Raw genomic sequence first — 25,004 nt, forward strand, 5'->3', positions numbered from 1 at the left:
AATGAGCCTCCGCTTCACTATGCACACATGTATCTACCCATGTCACGTTACAACAATCCTAGGAGCTAAGAGTGAGTGTGCCCTTTCTAGAGTTAAGGAAACTGAGACTCAGAGAAGTTAAAAACTCACCCAGGGTCAACGGTGGTAAAGTGAAGGCTTGAATTCAGGATTTCCTGATTCCAAAGCCTAGACTCTCAACCGCCATCCTGCATGTTGTCTCTAACGCTTTCCACGGTACCCCTTGGTTGAAACTACCATTTCATCCTTTGGTACTTTTAAAGCATTTTTTTTTCACAGCATATTCTCATCCTGCCTCACATTACAGACTTTTCTTCCCTGTGACTCATATACTCCTGGAAAGCAGGCACTGTGTTCTGCTCATCGCCAATTAATTAGCAATAATTTATAAATAGTAAACAATTTTGTGAGGTTCGTCTTCCCTTCGCAAGTGCACCCGGAAGCAGATCCCTGAAAAGGCAAAGTGCTCACCAAACTGGTTTTGCTTCAGGTAAGTTGCAGTTATTACAACCACCACCACCTGTCCCACCTCTGCCCACTCACGGTCACATGACTAGTTCTCACCAATAGAATCTGAGTGGAAGGAAAATGGGTCTATTACAGGCTGAGGAGTTCTGAGCAGCCTTCCCTAAGTTCTCTCTTTTTCCTGCCTTCTGGCTGGATGCAGAGGATCCAGTGAGGTTGCTTAAGCCCAAGAAGATGGTGAGACACTAGTTGGAAGTATAGCTGAGTGACAGTGGGAACTCTGAGGAGGGCAAGCGTTCAATGTATTGTGTTAAGCCACTGAGGCTGAAATTGTTTGTTACAGCAACTGGCCTTCTCTAACAGATACATTCCCACTTAACCCAAAGTCCACCACTCAATTCTTTTAGTTTATAAGTATTCTTTCACAACATAAATGCTTCCAAACAAATTAGGGTTACAAGGTATTCTTACTTTAGTGTGTAAGAAAAACATTTTAACTTTGGAATAAGGAAGAGATTATTAAATATCTTTTTAAGGGAGTGCTGGAGCCTCTGAGAATTATCTGATTCCATCAGGGCTCTGCACCACCTTTAAATTATTTTAAACTCTTGAAATTGTAGGTAACTTATAGCAACAGAAATTATTCTTCTCTAGACAAGTAAATTAATTGTCCAGTGGAGGGACAGCCCTCGCTCCTTGAAAAAAGTCAGTCCTGCACCCGCTTGTAAATTCATTTTAACAGTCCTTCACTCCATGTAAATTTGATTCTTTGATCTCTCCTTTAAACCAGCTGTGACATCTACCTGGTTTCTTTATTAATTAATGAGTTAAAAAAAATCTTTGACACATATTCATTTTATATCTGAATGAGAATCATATCTTCTTTTAAAATTTATCTTTTAACAACTATGAATTATTGATGGCCCCTCAAAAAGTCTTTACATCAAGGTCTTAAAGAAAGAGTGTTTGGATACAGTGAAAGGGATTAAGAGAAGACCGAAGCCTCTTTGGCCCACAGAACGGGCTGGGTGCCACCAGTGCACAAAGCAAGAATGCAAAGCGAGGATGATGAGGATGATGACCAGAGAGAAGGAGGAAGTCAAGGAAAAAGGCTGCAAGATTCTAATGAAAATGAACTTCCCCACATCATGATTTTTCCCATGATTTGCCCCCACCTCCTTTTCATTAGTGGATTAAGTAAATGAGTTGTCTTTACAGCCCTCTGTGGGTTCTGTGGCTCAGCCCTGAACAGTAAGGCCTACCTGGCAACAACTCTTCACCTTAACTGTGTGTACAGCCTCCATCGCCCTTCTGCTGCCATGTGGCAGGGCTCCGAAGCCTGAGGCCTTGGTCCAGCAGAATGGGCAATGTTTTATCAGGCTTGTGATAAACAAACCCAGGCGGTAGTTCACCTGGTGCCTACGGCTGATTTCACATCAAACCTTATACAGTTAGAAGTCGCCAACATTACTCTGGGTATTTACCCTGAAGGAGTCATCAAATCCATCCTGTTCCCAACAGTTGCTATCCTCTTTCCAGTGGAGCAGCCGGAAATTCAAATCCCATTATTTCAAAAAGATTCCAGCCCTGCAGGGAAACTTAAGAGATGGAAGGTGTAAATCAAAAGCCCCTCAGCTGTGAGCACTCCTCCGTTTTAAATTCCTACCCTGGGTCTTCATAATCTATACGTGAGGAAAGTTTATTTTAAAGATTCTTCACATGAATTGAAACCGGGACCCCTTACTGACCGTATATCTATATTTTGTGCCAAGTTCTCTGAAAGAATCTTTCTGTCCAACAGAAAAGCAGAGAAGTTCTGAGCTGGAAAAGCAGAACGCTGTGGTTATTAATTCTCAAATGCTGAAAGGACAGGAGCAAGCTCCCCAGCTGCCCGCAGCCTCACCTGTGCATGAAGCTTAGCTCTGAGGCCTGAGCCTCCCCCTTTTACGGTCTGAGTCAGAGACAGGGAAAAATTACTGAATTTCTCTACTTTTTGAAAGGTAAAAGTGCATTCAAAAGCGCAAAAATAAGTGCATTCTTTCTCTGATCCACGTTAAGTAAGACAATAAAACCTGGGAGACTCCAAATATTGCAGATTCTTAAAACAATGGACCAATAACATTTGATTACATGAGTCACCTTAATTTGGCATCATGTAACTTCAAATCAAGAGATAAGCACACTGTTTTCACTACTTTCTCAATTTTGTTTAAACATAATTGGACGCTTTTTAACACCATCTTTCTTTACTTTCCTCCATACTTTTCACACAGGACAATTTATACTTAATTTCTTAATTTCTTTCTGAAAATTTTCCCAGTTCTCTCAGTGCCTCTTCTTGTTTAATTCTCAGAAGAGCCTACTAGATGTTTTCACGTGTTAGTAATTCCCCACCTGAGCCTACAAGTGCATTCTGATTACAAAGAAATTAGTTCAAAGCCCTCTCCTCAGATGTAACGTGACTTATTAATCTGTTTATTAACTGTAGCTGATGAAGAGATTATTTTCTGGCTTAGTTCTAAGACTCCTTTTTGAGCTCTCTAGAGGAAAAGTGACTGCTGAATTTTCACATAAGAAATTCATTCCTTTTTTTTAAGTTTATTTATTTTTTTATTGAGGTAACACTGGTTTATAACATTATATAAATTTCAGGTGTACATCATTATATTTAGATTTCTGTGTAGACTACATCATGTTCACCACCCAAAAACTAAGTACCATCCACCACTATACATATTTTACCCCTTTCTCCCCCGACCTCTTCCCCTCTGGTAACCACCAATCTAATTTCTAAATCTATGTGTTTGTTTGTTGTTGTCGTCATCATTGTTGTTTTTATCCTCCACTTATGAGTGAAATCATATGGTATTTGGCTTTCTCCATCTGACTTATTTAGCTTAGCATAACATCCTCAAGATCCACTCATGTCATCACAAATGGCAAGATTTCACCTTTTTTTATGGCTGAGTAGTATTCCATTGTGTATGCCACTTTTTCTTTATCCATTCATCTGTCGATGGGCACTTAGGTTGTTTCCAAGTCTTGGCTACTATGAATAATGCTGTGATGAACATAGGGGTGCAAATATCTTTACCCATTTGTGTTTTCATGTTCTTTGAATAAATACCCAGAAGTAGAATAGATGGATCATATGGTATTTCTATTCTTAATTTTTTGAAGAATTCCCATACTGTTTTCCATAGTATCTGGACCAGTTTACATTCCCACTAGCAGTGTATGAGGGTTCCCTTTTCTCCATATCCTCTCCAACACTGGTTATTTCTTGTCTTGCTAATTATTATCATTCTGACAGCTATGAGGTGATATCTCATTGTAGTCCTGATTTGCCTTTCCCTAATAAGTGGTGATGCTGAACATCTTTTCATGTGCCTGTTGACCATCTGTATATCTTCCTTGAAAAAATATCTGTTCAGATCCTTTGCCCATTTTTCAATCGGGTTGTTTGTTTTATTTCTCGTTGAGTTGTATGAGTTCTTTATATATTTTGGATATTAACCCCTTATCAGATATATGATTTGCAAATATTTTCTCCCAATTGTTAGGTTGTCTTTTTGTTTTGTTGGTGATTTCCTTTGCTGTGCAGAAGCTTTTTAGTTAGATGTAGTCCCTTTAACTTATGTTTTCTTTTGTTTCCCTTGCGAGGGGAGACATGGTATTCAAAAAAGATACTGTTAAGACCAATGTCAAAGAGCATACTGATTATATTTTCTTTTTTTTTTTTGAGGAAGATTAGCCCTGAGCTAACATCTGCCACCAATCCTCCTTTTTTTTGTTTTTGCTGTGGAAGACTGGCCCTAAGCTAACATCCGTGCCTATCTTCCTCTACTTTATATGTGGGACGCCTACCACAGCGTGGCTTGCCAAGCAGTGCCATGTCCACACCCAGGATCCAAACCGGCAAACCCCGGGCCACTGAAGCGGAACATGCGCACTTAACCGATGCGCCACTGGGCCAGCCTCTGATTATATTTTCTTCTAGGAGTATTATGGTCCTACATTCAAGTCTTTAATCTATTTTGAGTTAGTTTTTGTGTATGGTATAAGATAATGGTCTACTTTTATCCTTTTGCACATGGCTGTCCAGTTTTCCCAACACCATTTACTGAAGAGACTTTCTTTTCTCCATTGTATGTTCTTGGCTCCTTTGTTGAAAATTAGCTCTCCATAGACATGTGGGTTTATTTTCCGCATCTTCATTCTGTTCCATTGATCTGCATGTCTGTTTTTGCGCCAGTACTGTGCTGTTTTGATTAGTATAGCTTTGTAACATATTTTGAAATCAAGGAGTGTGATACCTCCAGCTTTGCTCTTTTTTCTCAGGATTGCTTTGGCAAGAAATTCATTACTAATGAAAGAAATGTGATTTTTTTTCCCCAATTCTCTAATTCAACATAATTTAATTATGAAAATACAGATAAGGGCTCCAGCTTCTGGAAAGCACTGTCTTTTATCTCATACAGATCATTAAAAGAAATAGAGATGAATAATTTGGAGCTGAGCTATTTGGGTTCAGGTTTCCAGAAGGACCTTCCTAATCAACAGCTCCAAAGTTATGTTTAGTGAACTTCTGATACAAGAAACCAATGTCTAGGTCCTCTGACAGGGCATTAAAGACATGAAAAGAGAAAATTTCTTTCAAACCAAGACCCTAAAGCGTTTAAAACACTATATTATAATCATAAGTTTGCTGCAGCCAGAATTAACATGCAAAACGACAACTCTGCTCTCTAACTTGGGGAAGCAACGATTCAGTGGCAGGGAGAATCAGGGTTAGTAAATTTCTCACTTCCATCTAGGTGACGCCACGGCTGTTTCTACTCTTCGATAGAAGCTAGCAAAGCCCTTGTTTCTATTAAGCCACCTAATTCACTGTAAGGAAAGTTTTTGAACGATTGACCACTGTGAGAATGCAGCCATCTCATTCTATCTGATTCAGATGCCAAGATAATAAAGGTAGTTGGTCCAGCATTTCCAAGGTCTGATCATTTCTACAGTGTAGAATTACTCAACGTTTGTTCTAAAAATATATTCTAAAATGTTAGATTACTCACCACAAAAAAGAAATGGTAGTTATGGGATGTGATGCAGGTGTTAGCTAACACTATGGTGGTAATCATTTTGCAATGTATAAGTGTATCAAATCAACACGTTGTATGCCTTAAACTTACACATGTTGTATGTCAATTATATCTTAATAAAGCTGGAAGAAAATAAAACGATAGATTATGTTCCAGAAAACCTAGCCTCAAAATGCTTTCTATGGTTTACGACTGGAAAGCATGCTGTAATTAGTTCATTCTAATTAGTTCAAAAGGCCTTTTTGTAGATGTAAAAACTGCTCTGGGGTAAGTAGAGAGAACAAGAGAAAGTTAAAATCAGATGAGGTTCTACCTGCCATGTGATATTTAAGCTTAATGTCAGTTATAAGTGTTCTGGAAAAACCTTGGTACCCGATCAGTTACCACTTTTTCCATGAACAGAGCTAACTCTACTTAAAAACCCCAACTCCCCCCATGCTGCTCTCCAGGAGAGTAACAGAAGGGACCACTGTTTAAACAGTCAGAGTGCAATAAAGCACCCCTACCCCACCTCCCAACTGAGCTGGGAAGTTTCAGGCCCAGAACAGCTACCAGCTGCAAGAGAACACCCCTTTAAGCAATCAACAGTCCTCAACGCTGACTGCTAGATGCTATGAAGTTCCCCTCAAAAGAATAAGCAAAATAAGATAGTGCTCTGAATGGAAATTGAGCAATACTGACAATAACTGCAGGAGAAGCTTCAAAAGGGGAAGCTCAGCACAAGTTAGGGTTGCCAGGAGAGGCTTCAGCGAGCTGGGTACAGACAGATGCATGTCTGCAGAAATGCATGTACTGGCGACAGTGACTATAGCCTGACTAAGGCAGAGGTCTCTGACAGAGCAGCCAGGAAAAACAAAGCCGGCAGGTGGACCCCAGACAGACCATGGAGGTCCCTGAATACATCAGGGGTATAAAAGAGACAAATACATTTTAAGAAACGCTTCCGATCCGTGAACTGTTGAATCCTCGAGTTACCTGATCTAAATCTCTGATTCCTTCTTTTAACATTTAATCCCTCCTTCGCTTGTGCTGTGTTGTATTTTTACTTTGCACCACCAATCCTTTGAATTTCAAAAGTCGCTTTGGCTTCCTGACAGCCTGAGAGGCTGGCAGTTCTATTAGATGACACAGAACCTACTACTACAGTACTGGAGAGACCCAGCCAGCGCAAAGAATTTTATTCTAACAACCGAGACTAATCTCCCTTCCTTACCACGGGAACATCCCCAGAGAGGCTCTATGCCTGCGGGAGTCAGCGGCTTGCTCTGGACACCCAAAATCGTACTGGTGGGTAGTTGTGCTGCCGCTGTGCTGTAGAGACACTCTCTACTAACTCTGTTGTTTGGGTTTCCCTCACTCATTTTCTCAAAGGAAAACTTAGGAGGAGCAGGAGGGAATTTGCAGTGTTCCACAGCTGAGTTGGACACCGTGAGAGAGTGTGAGAGTGTGTGTGTGTGTGTGAATGATCTCAGTTCTGCCTATGACTCTTGGAATTAATGAATTCCTGAAGCCTCAGTTACGTCTACCTGAGATTCTTCATGCAAAAGTCCTAGAGATAGCTGTGAAAAATCATTAAGGGTCAGTCTTAAAAATGATTTAGTGCAACCCACAAAATTATCCATGCCGTCAATCCTTTCCTGTTTCCAAACAGCTTAACATTCCCACATTGAAAGAACACAAAGTTTGACTGTAGTCAATATATATAACTGCTCATCAGAAGTGTCTTGAACATCAAATGAAAGAAAAAAACACTAAATTGTTTTTAGGCCAGCAGTTGATTTTCTTCAGGCTTGGCCAGCTGTCCTTTTGACTTTTGGTTCACACGAACTTCTGTATTTGTGGTCCTCAGTACACACCCGCGAGCATGGCTGGAGAGGAGCAGCAGGAAGGAAGTCTATCCATTTTTATGTATTTAACCTATTTATAACCTACCTCATGCTAAAAAGAGGATTCAAGGCTTCTAACAAAAATATCTACAATATAATAGGAAAAAAATAAATAAATGGAAAACTCAGGAAATAAGTGCATTTGAAACCTACGGAAATCCTGAGTTTGCTGAATCTTCCCCAGAGGCATCTGGACAGACTTTTCTGCCCTATAAATCCCCAAATACTACTAATCTGCAAGCAGCCAACAGCCCAAATGGAAAGATCTACAAAGAAATAATATCTTGGACTGGGAAGGCATCCTCCCCTGCAGACCGAATTCCCCTCATGCGCTCATCCTCGTGAGGCAGGGAAAGGCAGGGACGATGGTCTCTCATTTAAACTCCAGCACTAGGGCGTCTTGCCTAATGTGAGTAAGGAGGTCGGCACCCAGGTCTTCTGCTCCTCCTGTCTAGGAAAAATAATCCAGTTCTTTCCAAAGAGCGAACAGGACTACCCTCAAATCCAGAAACCCAGGGCACCATCTCAGGAACAGGAAGGAACCCCAGACAACTAGCAGATGCTTACCCACTGAAACCATACCAGGAAATGCTCACTCATCCCAGAGGCAGGAGCCTGGGTACAAACCTCCAGGGTCCAGCTTTAGGAGTCTGTAACGGGACCATGGGCTTTTGGGGAAAATCAAGCATGGATATTGACTTTAAGTTTGATCTCCACATAACCGTAAAAACCTGGGGTTTTTTAAGACACACTAATCCAATACACAAAAGATCATATAAAGCAATGTAAACCTTTACTAATGGGGATTCCATTCATAGAATACAGAAACACTTCTTAAAGTTCTCTTCCTCCATTCTCCTACATAAACAGAAGCTGCTTGACCCCAAGGGAACAACCAGTAGAGTCAGTCTAGGACAGTTGTCCTCTAGCAAGAGGATCCAGGTAGTGTTTTTACAGCTCCCTAGGTGATTCCAATGTGCAATCAAGACAGAGAACGACTGGTCAGGGGTCTTTAGCCAATCTGCCACTCACTCTGTGCCGGTTATGTTGCACTGAGGTTTCTCTCCTTCTTCTCCTTCCATACACATATTTAATTACGTCAGCCCTGGCAGCTTCCTGAGCAACCTTTTAATCCATAGCTCAACCCGTGATACATCAAAACACGCTGCCATTTGTTGCACTGAAGAGTTGTCTGAAAGCTCACACCTCCCACTGTCTTTTGCGGAGCATCTTTTCCCTCCTGCTGCACTGTATCTAAGTGTTAAGTCTTAGCTCCATGTTAACTGTTTCAAAAGAATAAGAAGGAGGAGGATGAGGAGAAGAAAGAGAAGAGCTGGCACGTTTTAGGGCTGAGGGTCTGACTTTCTCACAGTCAAGTGCTCAGTTTCTCTAAGGTCCAACCCCCATACCCTGTGGCCTGCAGTTCATTCTATCTTCCTACTAATTCAAAACATATTGTCCTCTGTTCCTTTCTCTTTCATCTTAAAACATCCTAAATCACCAGCTAATGAACCTAATAAATTAACAATAAATAAATGATAATATCTTAATGAGTTATCCTACCCAGATAGCAGATCTGCGTTTTTCTAAGGCCTTCTCAAGATATACAATTTCAATCTACAGGAAGGCTCTAATATTGAAAAGCAGGCACCATGTTAAGACAGGAAGGGTGATAGAAATCAGGGGATCTGGCAAAGCACCCCTGAAGTCACGCCTCCCTCTTGGCTGCCCACTCGAAGTCATCCCTGGGTATAAGTGATGATTAGTTCCCTGCTGTGGAACTGCTCAGCCACTGACCTCATATCCATGGACCACTCTCTGCCCCATGGTGATTTATCTCTTCATATGTCAGCCTCTCAGTATTTCCACAACATACAACACACACTCAGTAGGTGTTCAATGAATGTCTGATGAAAAAATAGATACATGAGTGTTCTTCATTCTTCTGCTTTCCACAAACACCCCTAGGCCATTAATTGAATATTTATCACGTTTTTTAAAGACTTCCAGAGAAAAATATTTCACCTCCCAAACCAAAAGTCCATTCCACTGTTAGTTGCAAGCTTTTGAAAAAAAGTGAAGATAACTATAACAATTCTCCACTTAAGTAATTGATGGCTTTGGAAACCTTGTTCATTCAGACTATCAACCAAACTGTAAAGTAGCCAAAAATGGTCTCATCCTGAGGAAGAACACAGAACAATACCACCCTCAGACCCTCATCCAGAATTCATGTACTCAAAACATATTTAAAATAAAGATATGAATTTAACAAGATTGGTCATAGGACTCCTAGAGGATAGAAGAGACATGGTGAAGTATGAGCTTCAAGAGAAGAAAACGGAAAAACACAGAAATCACAGGTGATGAGTGTGGTGATTGACAACCATGCCCATCCATTCCACCAGTCATGTGATCACATTCCCCTTGCCAAGAATTGTTTGGAAATGGGGATGCAATCCTGGACAATTAGAGGCAACAAGAATTCTACTGGGGGATTCTTGGAAAGGCTTCCTCTCTCTTAAGCAAGAAACAGTGAAAAGACAGTCTTCCTTCTCTGGACAATGTCTTGTCTGGGTGCAACACCTGAGACTACTGCAGCCATTGCAACTAGAAGGAGGCCAGCCCGGGGGCAAAGTTAACACGAGGAGGACAGTGCACCAAGATGCAAAACTTGGGTCACTGATGACCGTGAACTGACCTAGGAGCTCTATCTCTGGACTTCTTGTTTTGAGAGAAAATATATTCCTTTATTCTTTAGGCCAATTTAAATTATGGTTTCTGCTACCTGTAGCTAAAGGCATCCTAACAGAGATAGAATGCAAGAAGGAGAGAATCTGCAGGTATTAATTACAATGGAAATGTTTATACATTAAAATGGATATGTTGACTCAACTTTGGTCATATTGATCACATACTTTAAAAAGCATAATTGATTTATTACAGCAACAGGATAAGAAGTGGTGTGGGTCACAGGATCCACTCTCTGTACAGGTTCTTGCCAATAAATTTGAAAATGAACTTGTTAGATCAGAGAAGAAATGAACTCTGCATGTGCGTATAAAGAGCTTCCTATATGCTGCCAGCATTGTACCTTTCAATCAGTCCACCTCAGCCAGAATATGGAACTTTCACTCCTGATCCTCTCTATCCTGGCTGCACACAGTGCATTTCACAGCCATGCCTCCCAACAGCATGAGCGAGAAGGCGAGCTCTCTCTCTCCAAAGCTTTAGAAGCAACACGTATGCAGAAAACAGAAGTGCAGAGAATTTGAGGCCATGAATCTATGCTTTACCTTAGTCATCTATGTCTTCTGCTCTTGTTACTTCACAGGAAGTGAGACTATAATCTATTCAAAGAGTCTGCATTATTTTTAGCCAATCCCAATGACTGACTCCAATCTGTTCATTCTTAAAAGTTTACATAGGTTTTAGCACTTGCTTTGGAATGCCACTCATATTGTAAAATAGGATGTGATGATCTATAAATAAAATAACTCATTTAAAAACAGGAATGAAGAAGATAGCCAGTTCAACTGTTATTAAATGGGATTACTTTTTAAAGAGTCTCAATCTTTGCTGTTTTAATGATTCATTAAGAAAAACTATACTTAAGTTCACACTCTGACTGCAACTGCCAGCATCTAATATGATGCTGCTTATGAAATATTTATGCATTAGTTTCCTATTTCTGCTGTAACAAATTACCACAAACTTAGTGGCTCAAAACTACACAAACTTATTATCTTACAGTCCTGCAGGTCAAAGGCTAAAAGGGGTCTTAAGGGGTTAAAATCAAGGTGTCAGCAGGATTGTGACCTTTCTAGAGGCCTTGAACTATAGCCTCCACATATTGTTCTAAGATCCACAGCCCCTCCAATTGCTTATAATTATTCATAGATGGCAAGTCAACTTCATAAGTGGGGAAAATTGGTTTCCTTAACCACAGTCCAGGGGTAGATGCCATATGTCCTCCATACTCTATACGAAGGCAACTCTCTCTCCCTCTCTCCTCTTTCTAGGAAAGTGCTAGAATCCCTGAATATTCATCCAATCCATATTAAAAAGACTGTGTAACTGTACATGATACTTCCATATTATAAAGCCACACCAGGGGAGCTACCTGATGTATGGATTTCCGTCTTTGCTTTTAACCTGCTCTGTAATAATTTTTCTTTGTATTTTGTATTTTATTTTGTTCATTTCAAACCAGTTCACATAGAATAGGCGCATTTCAAACTAAATATTTATTCACATGTTCACAGGCCTGTGTTAATATTATTTTGTGTTTTATAATATTTTGATAATATGACATTTTCATACCTTTAAAATCTTTTATCAGTTTCATTTGGTATGTTTTTAAAGTAATTATTGCCCAATCACATGAATTTTTCAGAAAATAATTTAGTAAACATTGTACTCACATTACTGATACCCTCTGCCTGTCCAGTGAAAGCCCGTCCTTTATTACCTTCTCCTCACCATATGCATACTTCACAGGAAATCCCACTGTTTCAACTACCACCTTTATGCCAGCTAATAAAGTGATAACCCCAGAATTATAACTCAGTCTCAGACTTCTTTCCTGAACTCAAACCTCAAAATCTAAGTCCCTCCTGGACATCCCACAGGCTCCTCATATTCAACATGCCCAAAATAGCTCATCATCTCCCCCAATATGCCAAACTCACCTCTCTTCCTCTATTTCCTATCTTCATCGAGGCATCACCATCCACCCATTTCCCCAAGCTGAAAACCTAGAAATCATCAACTCTCTTTTTCTGTCTTCCTTCATCCCCCCAAATCAGTCACTAGGACCTGTGACCAAATAGCTCTCAGGCTGGCTCTTCTTTCTCTGTCCCACAACCTCCACCTTAGTTCAGGCCTTCATTTCTCACGTTGACCACTTCATTGGTCTCATAAATGGCCTTTTTCTCTCTCCAATCTCATGTTTTTCCCCTCTTCCTCCACTATGCTATTACCAGAACGGTTTTCATAATGGACAAGTTAAAACCTCGTGGGATTCAAAGCTCTTCATGATACATCCCTTGCTTTCCTTTCCAGCTTCCTCTGCTGACATATCTCCTAGGGCTTCTTTTTATCCACTTACGATGTTCTTTGCCAACCCATCTGTATGTGTCATGGTCTTTCATCCTTCTGATGCCTTGAGCATGTTCTTTCTTTGGGCTCCTTCCTCTACAGGCTCTCTCCTATCTACATATCCTACAAGTGACAGCTTGAAACACTCCAGGCTAATCTAAATGGCCCCTTCTATATTTCTGCTCTGCTCTCCTATGACTTTCCTTTATTATAGAACTCAGCTTCGCTGCACTGAAACCTTTATGAAATGGGCTCTGCTCTAATCAAGAAAAGGCACTGTCTTGTTGTTCTCTGTGTTCCCTCTGCCTTGCAAAGTGCCGGGAACAGAACAGGACTGAGTTGGGTTTGTTGGATAAATTAATTAACAAATCCAAGGACAGTTCATCAGAGAACTCTACAAAGGAAGAGAAGATGGCATCAAACATCCTTATGCATGTTTCTTTAGTTGTGGAAATTATGAGCAGTATTCCTCCCTAGACTGCAAACCTTTAAAGGTTTTACCAATTCCAGTTTGAGCTTTAAAAAAAAAAAAAGAGCTTGTTTTAAACTACACAGATGCTGCAATTTTACCCCTCCATACGCATTTTAATGCACTCGCCCTTTCTCACTGCTGATCTCAAAGAGTTTCACAGGATGGGAGGAGAATGATCTTTAAGAAATCATATGTAATAGGATTCTATATTGGAAGTTTCAACTGAGACACCAAGATACACTAGCATGATATTCCAGAGCAAAGTCCGAGACCGACACCCAAATTTCCAATGAAATATCCCCAAAACTGGTTCTATGACTCTTAAACCTAACCCCTGCTACACTGAAGATACAAAAGGGCCTAGGTGTTAAAGATTAAGAGAATTTCAGAGAGGGGATTTCTTTGGAGAAGAGGTCACTTTGCCTCAGGTCAGGAGAGTGATGACTCAAAGAATCATCCAGAGCTTAACAGTGTCTCTCCTGAAAAAGCCAAGAGGAGAGAGACACAGGTGCTTCACAGCTGACAGAGAAGAGTGCCACGTTGGGGTCAGCCTGCATCCACAGAGTCCTCCCCTGAAAATGCGGCCACGCACTGAGAGAGCAAGCATTGGGCTGTCTGGCCACTGACTGCTGAAATGAGGCTGTGACTGACAATGGAGTGCAACCACAAGAATGGACAGAGCAGCAAGGGGCTGCTGAAAGCTCACCCAGAAGCGGGGGAAGAATTTCCCCCAGGGAGTAAATTCTGAAAGGACAGAAGGTGACAAGACAGATTTGTTTTCTGACTCCAGTCCATTCACACTGCTTGTTCAGCAGACTGGTTACACACAGCTCCTCCCCATTTGGAAGTCCTCCCAGAGCCTACAGCTGTCTTCCAGCTGGGAAGGAAAGATGGAATTCCTTCCAAAAAGAACACGGTAACTGTACTCTTCGTGGGCAGTTGGAGACTGTCTGGAGCCTGCCTATTGAAAAGCATAAATATAAACATATTGAAGAAAAAACTAACTTTTCCCCAAATGAACCACCCATAAACATAAACTGAAAACCCATTTTGCTCCCTAATCGAGGCCAATGAAAAAAAGCCATCACCTTAGAAAAGTGAAGGAGGGAAGGAAGGAGAGAGGAAAACACACAGGACTCTTACCCAGGCCTTGATTCTGCTGTTTCCACTCAATGGCGGCTGGCACCTGGTAGGTGGCTCTTTCCAGGGGGACCACGTTTCCCTGCTCTAAGCCGGGTTCCTGAGACGTGAGGCCCGGGACAGTAAACCCAGGCAGCTCAGTGTCGCCATCCAAGCTCTCATCCAGGGAGTCTGCATCTTTATCTTCCTCGTCTTCCTCCTCATCTTCCTCCTCATCTTCCTCTTCTTCATCCTCCTCCTCATCTTCTTCATCCTCATCTTCTTCTCCCTCTAGGCAGAAAGAAACCAAAGGGAAGGATGAAGAAATACAGTGACTGCATGTAATGAATCTTTTGAAGTGACCCAAACACTACAAAATAATCGTGGTTGGCCTTTTAAAACAAATTTTATAGCCAAAGTAGGGCAATGTGAGCTTTGAGGCATTATGTGCCCACCATATACCTACATTTTAAACTTTCACAATCACACTTATGTCACATGATTATCATGCATCAAGTTTCTTGGGAGTCAAATTCAGGTAATATGAATTTTTATTGAAGTCACTTATATTTACAAGGGTAAGAAACATCCCCTTCCTGGTTTTCTGGAGGTCATTAAAGATTTACCCATTAGAAAGCACACTGAAATACTAACAGAATTTAAAAGGAGTGTTCCAATTCCTTTCTATCTCATAAGACTAAACAGGAGAATTCATTATTTTGGCATAGTTTTCTTTCTAGTCTTCTTCCACATCAGCGAGTAGAACTCACAACAATGTTCAGTGAGAGGTACATAACTCCACGCCTGGATCTGTGCTCCTAACAGAGGAGTGACCCAAGAAACGGGGACCAAGGACATCAACCTTCTCAACCCAGCTCTAAAGAGGCCCGGGGAACGGGGTACTGACCAAGGTCAGTCAGAAAAGCAACACATGAAAAAAATCATTATCGTTACCATCATCGTGAGAGTTTAATTCACAATCTGTCATTTTCAATTTTTAGGTGGAGTAGGTTTAGGGAACATAAGATCCTCAATTTCATTTTGTTTCACTAATTTTAATTTTCTGGGACTACTTCGAGGCCCCACCCTCACCCTGGAGGCTGCCCTGAAGCCCTGGATGACAGCCCACGAAGTCCACCAAGGCCTTCCCCTTAGTCTCTCCCCTGGGCTCTCAACGCAGCCGATCCTGCAACAGGAAACCCTCCTCGGACGGGGGAGAAGGGAAGCCACCCAAGAATTCTGAGACTCTCCTTTTCTGCTTCTAGACAATTTTCTCCACTCATACCCCTTACCCCTTTCACCTATCATTTCATCTATCAAGGTTTTTTAACTTTTAAAAAAAATTACCTCTAACCTTTTTTATTCTATGTCCTTTAACTTTGTAAGACTTAATACTTGTCGCTATTCCAAAAATTCAACAATTATTTACCAAGCGTCTAGTTCCAGGAGAAAGGGATCAAGCAATAATGTCTCTGTTTTCATGGAGCTGATATGCCACTCAAGGAGACATACACAAACAAATAAATACACAAATATACAATACGACACTACACTCTGATTAAAACTGGCAAGAAGATAGAAAATGCCAGGCGCTGCTATTTTAGATGGGGAGATCAGGGAAAGTTTTTCTGACAGGGTGAGTTTGAACAAAGATCATACCAAAATAATGAACTCTCTTGTTTATTTCAGGTCAATATCTACATCAAGAGCATTCCCAGCAGAAAGGAACAGAGGGAACAACAAGGGCAAAAGAAGGCAGATGTGTGCTTGTTGTGTTCAAAGAATGGCAAAGAAGGCTGGGCAGGGGGACAGGAAGGGACAGAGAGAATCTAGGAAATGAGGGAGTTAGGGTAGACGGGGCCAGATCTGACGTATATTTATAAAGAATGACTCTGGCTGCAGGGTGCAGAACAGGCTAGATCAGAGCAAGAGAACAAGCAGGGAGACCCATTAGGAGACTACTTCAGAACCCAGGAAATAGATGCCGGTGCTCTGGATGAGGGTATTAGTCGTCCTGGAAGGAGGCACAGGTGGTCAGATCTGGGACAGAATCTGAAGGTAGAGCCCTGCTGATAATTATGAGGTGAGATGTGGGAGGAAGATCTCACTTTACTAAAAATGAGAACTAAAGGACAAAAAGCAAAATCAAGAATTTTATTTGAGACATATGAACTATGTGACGGCTATGTGAATGACATCCAAGTGGAGATGCTGGAAGTAAGAGGAAGGTCAAAGCTAGAGATAAAAATCTAGGAGTCGTCTACTTATAAATAATATCTAAAGCCTTGAGGCTGGCTGAGATCACCAAGAGAATGAGCGTGAATAGAAAGGGAAGTGATCCAGCCCAAGCCCTGGGCAATCAGACATTGAGGGGTTGGCCAGCAGAGGAAGATCCAGCCAGGGAGACAGAGAAATGACTGCGGAGGTGAGAGAAAAACCAAGACGGGTGTCAAGGAAACCAAAGGAATAAAAAGATTTCTGAGCGGCGGAACAAAAATCTGAGAATGTCCCTCTGGCTTTGACATTTTGGAGGTCATTAGTGACCTTGACAAAAATTGTTTCTGTGGAATGGTAGGGACAAAAGCCAGACTGGAATGGAAAAAAAGAAGTAGATACAGCAAATATAGAAAACTCTTACAAGAAATTTGAGAAAGAGAATAGGGATATAAGTGGGTCGCTGGAGGGAGATAAGGGGTCAAGGGTAGGTTCTTAAAATAGGAGACACTAGAATGTGCTTGTAATTGATGAGTAAGATCTGGTGAAGGGGAAATTGGCAGTGCAGAAGAGAGAGAGCTGCTGAGGGAATGCCTGAGAGGTAAGGAACCGTAGAGCCATTACACACATGGACACTGGAGCCACACAAACGTATTACGGCTGTGTGATTAGTTACCGAATTTTGCTGTGCCTCAGCTTCCTCACCTGTAAAGTTGGTATTATTCCTACTTCATAGGGCTGTTGTAAGGCTTATATTAGTTGTTATATAAAGTACTTAGAACTAAGCCTGGCACATAGTGGCCACTATAAGGTTGGCTTCTTTGCTATTACTGGGCGGGGGCGGGGGGGGGGGGGGGGGCGGATCCGGTGCACAGCTGGCTCAGATACACCCTCCACTGTAGCCAGCACAGGTGCAGGCGAGTGCGTATATCTGGTAGTGGGAATATGTGAAAGCTATCTTCATATTTCTTTTATTTTTCTCAGTCAAATAAAAAACTGGAAAGGAAAAGAGGAATGTTGGTGGTTTGAGGTGAGAGGAGAAAGTGGGAAACAGTCATCTTGGAGAGTAGGCGAGCGAATTCTCAGGGAAAATGTGGTAAGACTGCCAGGCAGCTCTGTGGGCCCACTTGAAATGTGATGTCATAAAATTAAAGTGAGGCAAGTTAAGATGGTTGTGTGGTTTTCCCCAGGCACATGAGCTGCTTGGGTGCAGGTATAAGCCGAGGGTGGAGCAGGCAGAGATTTAATCAGCGGCAAGTGCTGCTAGGAGAGCTCAGCTGGGAGGAGTGGGGGAAGGAGGGAGTTGACTGTGTGTGAAGGGAGTCATCATAAAGATGGAGCAGGTCTCCAATTAAAGAGAAGTTGAGGAGGAAGTTGGATAGAGAAAAAGTAACGGGGTCATTGGATTATGGAGAAACCATTGGGGATCATCAAGACTATTTGATGACTTTTGACTTCCTCCTGTCGACAGAAAGTGGTCGCAGGCTACAAAGAACATCTGTTTATTTTTAAAGCGTTATAAAATCACTTTTAGTTCCCTTTCCTCTCCACAAACCTAAGAAGGTTGTAATTAATAGAATAATTGTCAGAATATGAAACTGATCCTCTAGGAACACAAAGGCAAAGCTCATCATTGAACTGGTGTCCTCTGTCCACCACCACCCACCAAGGACAACTTCTGCTTGGTCCTCAATGCATACAGTTAATTCCTCCTCTTTAAAGTACAGACCATATAGGATCCAGCAATGCCACACTTGGGTATATATCCAGAAGAAACAACATCATTATCTAGAAGAGATAGCTGTACTCCCACATTCACTGTAGTGTTAGTCACAATAGCCAAAATATGGAAACAACCTAAGTGTCCACTGATGGATGAACAGATAAAGAAAATGTGGTACGTGTGTGTGTGTGTGTGTGTGTGTGTGTGTGTGTATGTATATATGTATGTGCACATACACACATACAAAGGGATATTATTCAGCCATAAAAAAGAAGGCAATCCTGTCATTTGTGACAACATGGATGAAGCTGGAGGGCTTTATGCTAAGTGAAATAAGTCAGACAAAGGAATACAGATACCACACAGAATCCTTTACATGTGGAATCTAAAAAAAAGTCAAGCCTATAGAAACAGAGAGTAGAAAAGAAGTTGCCAGGGTTGGGAGTTGAGGGAAATGAGGAGAGGTTGGTAAAAGGATACAAACTTCCAGCTCTAAGATGAATAAGGTCTGAGGATCTAATGTGAAAAGTGGTGACTACAGCTGATAACACCCTATTGTATAAGTGAAATTTGCTAAGACAGTAGAACTTCAGTGTTGTCACACACACACAAAAAGGTGAGTGTGTGAGGTAACGGATATGTTAATTAACCAGATGGTGGGAATCCTTTCACAATGTATATGCATATCAAATCACCACGATGTACACCTTAAACATGTTACAATATTATTTGTAAATTATACCTCAATAAAATTGAAGAATTTAAGTATAGAGCTATAAAAAAATGAAAGTGACCTCAAAAGTCCTCTTACTCCATCCTTTTGTGTCTCAAAGAGAGGACTGCATCTTAGCACGTCTAGGCCCAGAAAAAGGGTGTTGCCTTCATGACGAGATCTGAAGGGCACTGCTTAGGTCAACTTGTCTCACATCTCACCATCTCTCCCACACTCACCCACCAGCGCAGAGCCTTCTTTCTCCTCTCCCTGTCCTGAAACGCCCTACATGAAATGTCTAATTCCAAGTCAGACAGCGAAACAGAAGAGCACTTTCTCCAGAAACATCTTTTGAGTAGCATACAATTTATACTACTGGAAAGAAAGGAGGGACCTTGACTGACACGTAGGATGAAAGAGGAACGCCTTCTCCTTGTTCCACAACCCCACCCTTCAGCCCAAAGAAACTTATAAGGTTTACTACTTGTCATTTTAAATATTTGAGGAATCAAAGAGGAAGCCTGAGAAGGCAGCTACAGAAAAAGGAAGTTTCAGAAAGTGTGTAGAGAAGATAGGAGGAAGACAAGCATTACAGGAGTGAGATTTCTCTTCTAGTCTAGCCTATTCCCGCATTATCTTTTTCTGCCAAAAAAAATTTCTTATTTTTTAGGAGCCTAAAATTATTTTGTACCTGTTAAACATCTTTAATATTATGTCACTGTACACTGCTGCAATTTCCAGTGGGACAGTGACTACTATCACAGATCAGCAACAAAAAAGGGATGCTCATCTTTCCAAATATTAGCAAAATAACATATTTTTTAGCAGCTTGACCCAGAGAGGTGGACAACTATTGGAAGAAGGAAGGACAGTCTTGTCCTCTGTGTATCACCAGTGACCAGCACGGTGCTTGGCAATCAGCAGTGCTCAACAAGTACTTGCTGAATGAATGGGTGGAAGAACGAACGCATAAACAATGAGCCAGACCCAGATTTTCAACAACTGGCTAGATCTAAGGAAACCTACAGTAACATTTGGTAAATTATTAGTAATACATTCCTCTGACTAATTGCTACAAGCACAAAGGCAACATTTAAGACCAACAGGTGCAAAATAAACCAGAGTTGTATGCACTCACCTTCCATTCATAAAAACTGAAGAGAAAGTCATCTGTATTTCAGCCAGTCTTTCAACTAATTACACCCAAGAAATACAAATAATGATGTCATGAAGACCTCTGATCACAAAGGACAATGACATGAAATAAACGTTCAGCAAATAAAACTGTGCCAAGGGGCCGGCCCAGTGGCACAGCGGTTAAGTGCGCACATTCTGCTTTGGCGGCCTGAGGTTCGCTGGTTCGGATCCCGGGTGCGGACAGGGCACCGCTTGACAAGCCATGCTGTGGCAGGCACCCTACATATAAAGTAGAGGAAGATGGGCACGGATGTTAGCTCAGGGCCAGCCTTCCTCAGCAAAAGAGGAGGATTGGCGGCAGATGTTAGCTCAGGGCTAATCTTCCTCAAAAAAAAATAAAAATAAAAATATAAAAAACTGTGCCAAAACAATAACAGGATCCCTGATCCAAAGAACTAAAACTAAAAGAATTCATTCAAATGGCACTACCAGGTTATATTTAAAGGTTATAAGGTAATGCTTTCTGAATTTCACAATTTTTTAAAATAAACCCCAAATTTTATTTTTGTTTACCTGAATCCCAAATAAGCATGTGGATCAAGGTAAACACACACATACACAATTATTCCATATAAAGATGGCACAGAAAAAGAAAAAATGAACCTCTAAAAAGAAGCAGTGTTCTTAGTTTACCATAAATAACACATATACCTCATATATCAACATCTGGTGATAGCGCTCAGAGACATCAAGTTATATCTGTCCTGAGAATCTTTAAAAAACCCCACAACCCAGGAGGGGAAAGTTCAGAGAGTTCAGCCTGAGAAGCGCTTCTAGTCATGTCACCTGGAATGGAAAGTGCATCCTCGTAACTGGTGGTTCTTTTTCCCAGGTTGACTTGACACTGATTACTCCGTAATATCAAACGATAACAGTGATGCTAACAGCTATCAAGGGGGCAGTAATGATGGTTTATGAGTAACCATCTCTCATGGCAGGCAAAACCCTCCCACGACTTCGCACCATTCCCACTCCCAAACACGTGACACAGGTCACTTTAAATTCCCTTTCACTCCTGCTGAACCAGCATCTGCTCAAGGTGTCCCACTGAATTCAGAAGCAAGGTTAGGCATTGACTGAGGTTCCTCACCATGAAGCTAATGGGTTTTTCCACAGTATTCTTACCACGATCAAGTCACTTAGGTTTAATCTGATGCTCTTGCTAGCACGTCCACTGTCAATTCTGACACCTAGCAATAGTGAAAAAATTGACCTGAGTATCAGCCAAAAAACCTGACACTGGCGTTCGGACAGTAGACAGCTCAACATGTAACAGGGACTAGGACATGGTGCAATTTCCGATTGCTGGGCTTGAAGTGAACTGAAATGGTGAAAATTAAAACTATGAAGCATTAAACAGAGATGTCAGGTAACAGTGCCACATGGCTAAGAGATGCTTGGTGATATAAAGTAGCGTGTCCGCAGCTTAAATAGGGAAATGTCCTGTCTCAAGTGGCAGGGAGGAAAAATGTGTCTAGACAGTACTCTCTCTAAGCCAGTTTCGTCTGTCTGGCCACCCTCTGACAGAATCTCGGAACAGCTGCCTCATAACCCATAGCAAGACTTTGTGCTTCCTGGGGCTTCTCTTCTGAGAGACTCAAATGCTTGGCAGGCATTATCCTACAAACTTACACGGTTGGCTAAACAGAAAGCAGGGTTTATAAGCCTTGCTTTAATTACAGCCTACTTAGCTGGTGATATAACTGCCTTCAGTGCCCAAATATCACAGCAGGGCCTCAAATGGGTCTTTGAAACCCGGAATTTTTGATTCTCTAACTCAGGCCTGTTTTCTTTCTTTATTGCAAACATTTCTGCCTAAGGTCACCAGAACCAAGAGTTGTAATTTTGTTCAGGTCCAGGGCCATGGGTTAACTTCCAACAAAATCCGTAGAAGATGTGGGAGAAAATTCGCCCTATGGTCCCCGCCTGAGTAACTGACTCCACTACGAAGTCCAGCTGCCACTTACCAGCCAGTTCCCACCAGAGGTGCTCGGTTTCTCTCATTCCATTTTTATCACAGTTTAGACATTTTTAAGTTTCCAGAAGATAGAGATGTAGCTAGCATTCCCAGAGTATTACTAACGAGTCCACAGGGAACCTTAGTTGAGAATATGTCATACCACCAATGGGAGGAGAGGAGCCCCAGAAGTAATACTCATGCCCCAACACAAGCTGTCATCCTTGACATACAGGAGGAACAGGATCTCGCCTGCACTTTCTGTCTGTTTGGAACAGCAATGATTAATTTGAATCTTCGTCTTCTGCCTATTTATCCATTAGTTTTGAGTGTCGAATCTCTCTTCTTAGTGGCCTTTTTCTTTCTTTTACAAAGTTTAAAACTAAATCTAAGAGAAATCAGTTAAGGCACATGAAGAAGAGAAAGGATGCCATAAAAAGAAACAGGGCGGCTTCGGGGCAGAGGTCGCGCACGTATTAGTCTTTCCTGCACTTCCCCTCTGAAGGGAATGGCTCTGACACCTCAGTGGCATATTTCTTAATGAAGAAACGTTTGTTGGTATGTGCTCTCCTGGGAACCCCTATACCAATATAATCAAAAGCCATTGTAGCAAAATGGTTTCCACTCATAAAGAGTGACTCACGCACTAAGGATGGCACTGTTCTTATTTTCCAGATTTGTTTTTTTAACTTGGGCATCAATTGGGCACAAAACTTACAAACCAGAAAAGGAAAAATTAAACCTGTTTTGAGGACGTGAAGCGATTCTCCAGCAGATGGCTCTCTGGGATCAGGAGGGATTGAAGGACCCCAGAAGTTTCTGAAATAATGACCACAAAATCTAGCAGCTCACAATGTTAAGCTGACTTAGAATTTGTAGAATTTTATTACATTTCTAAACTCTAAATATTTCTGCCAAATGCTTTTACATTTTTATCATGTAATATTAGACATATACAAGAGAATATATATACAATGTTTATGTTATTAAGCTTAATAATAAAACAAACCCCACAGAACTCAACATTTGACTTAAGAACTGGAATATTACCAACAGTGCCGAGACTATTTGCATATTCTTTTCTCATATTAACTATCTTCTTCCCTTTAATGCCATAAAAAATTACCAAATGTTATATTCTGAAATCTTTTTTTCCATACAAAATTATGGTTTTAAGTTTCACACATCTTGTTGTACAAAACACTGGCTTGTTAATTTCACTGATTTACGGTTTTCTATTACGCAAATATGTCACAATTTATTTATTTATCCTCATGTCAATAAACATTTGGGTTATCTAGTTGTTGCCAATTGTTTTGCTGATAAGCATCGTGCTGTTATGAACCCTTTTATATGACTTCTTGTGTATCTATTCCAAGTTTTCTCTAGGGCGTATTCCTAAAAGTGGAATTGCTGGGTCAAATAAATACTTTTATTCTAACATTCTAGCTAATGTCTAGATAAATTTCCTTAGCTCTACATCCTCCCCAACCTTTGGTGGTATTAAATGTTACTTTTTTTCAAAACAGTGTGTACAAAATAATACGTCATTGTAGACATAATTGACATTTCCCTGATTACTAATAAGGTTGTGTATCTTATATGTTTGTGGATCTGTGTAAAATGCTTATTCATATGTTTGCTCATTTGGGAGGGGTGTTGTCTGTCATTTTCCTGTTGATTTTTTGAAGTTCTTTCTATGCTGGACACCAATCCTTTATCAGTTATATGTATCACAAATCACTTCTCTAGTTTTAGAACTTGTACTTTCGCTGCCTTTCTAGCCTCTTTTCATAAAAGTTTTTAGTTTAATATACTGGAATTTATCAATATTTTCTTTTATGGTTACCAAATTTTGTGTCATAGCTGAAAAATACTCTTCTGTATTACTAATTCAGAAAGATACTCTATAATTTTTCTGAAATCTTTAAATTTCACCTTTCATATCTGTATAAATCAATGGAATTGATTTTTGTGTATCGTGTTACATTCCATCTGATTTAATTTTTTTTGCATATTGTCCGAGAGCTAGTATGGAAAAAAAAGGTTCTTTCCATACTGCTCTGCAGTACCATCTCTATCATACATCAAGGACCGCAGGAAAGGGTATCTGCTCAATGCTCTCTATTTGTTCCACTAGTCATTCTGAACATCCTTGTCCACGAGCACGGTGTCTGAACACATAAACACACAGCAAGAGCTTTGTAAGTCCTCATATCTGGGAGAGCAAGTGCCCCTCCTCCAATTTCTTCTTCTTCTTCAGCAGCGCATTGGCTATTTCTTAGGCTTTTGTTCTTCCACACAAAGTTAGTCAAATTGTTGTGAATTTAAGAAGTAAAAAAATAAAATAATGAAATCTTATTTTTATTACTTTGTTCCTTCTCTTTTCCTTGGGGTTCTTTTGTTTTCATAGCTTAAGGTGGAGGCGGCTTAGTGCATTAATTTTCAGGCTTTCTTCTTTCCTAAAAGAAGCTTTAAAAGCTAGAGTTCCCTTTAAATATCCCTCTACCTTCATCTTAAAAGTTTTCATATAATATTTTCACTGTGATTCAGTTCTAATTATTTTTATTTTCTATTATGATTTCTTATTTGGTCCAGAAGTTATGTAGAAGTGGGTTTTTTTTTAATTTTCAAAAGTATGGGACAATTTATCCTTTTTTATTTTTAATTTCTAAGTGAATTGAACAGCCATGAGGGACTGTGGCCTGCGTGATATCAATTCTTTGAAATTTGTCAAGAGTGCTTTATGGGCTAGCACATGGTCAGTTTTTGTCAATATTTCATGTGTGTTTGAAGATAAGAGCATTTTCTAATAGTTGAGCACAGTATTTTATATAAGTCCATTAACACTTTTCATCTTAAATTTTATTTAGTTAAAAATATTTAGCAAAGTGAATCCAATACATAAAAAGGATAATACATCACGACCAGTTGGGCTTATCCCAGAAACACAGGGCTGTTTGAGCATCCGAAAATCAAGCAGTGTAATTCACCATATTAACAGAAAAACCAGATCATCATCTCAACAGGTTCAGAAAAGTA

General features: G+C 40.6%; 1 protein-coding gene across 3 annotated transcripts in view; it reads right to left on the bottom strand.

Annotated features, from left to right (window-relative positions):
- Positions 1 to 25,004, bottom strand: part of ARMH4 (armadillo like helical domain containing 4) — a 166,000-nt gene that overhangs the window by 60,553 nt on the left and 80,443 nt on the right. For all 3 annotated transcript variants that reach the window (XM_070249808.1, XM_070249809.1, XM_005605207.4), the window contains one exon: positions 14,184 to 14,450. In XM_070249808.1, coding sequence (XP_070105909.1) covers positions 14,184 to 14,450 — 267 coding nt within the window. The remainder of the gene's footprint in view (positions 1 to 14,183; positions 14,451 to 25,004) is intronic.

Source organism: Equus caballus, chromosome 24, assembly GCF_041296265.1.
Source record: "Equus caballus isolate H_3958 breed thoroughbred chromosome 24, TB-T2T, whole genome shotgun sequence".
Classification (NCBI taxonomy): domain Eukaryota; kingdom Metazoa; phylum Chordata; class Mammalia; order Perissodactyla; family Equidae; genus Equus; species Equus caballus.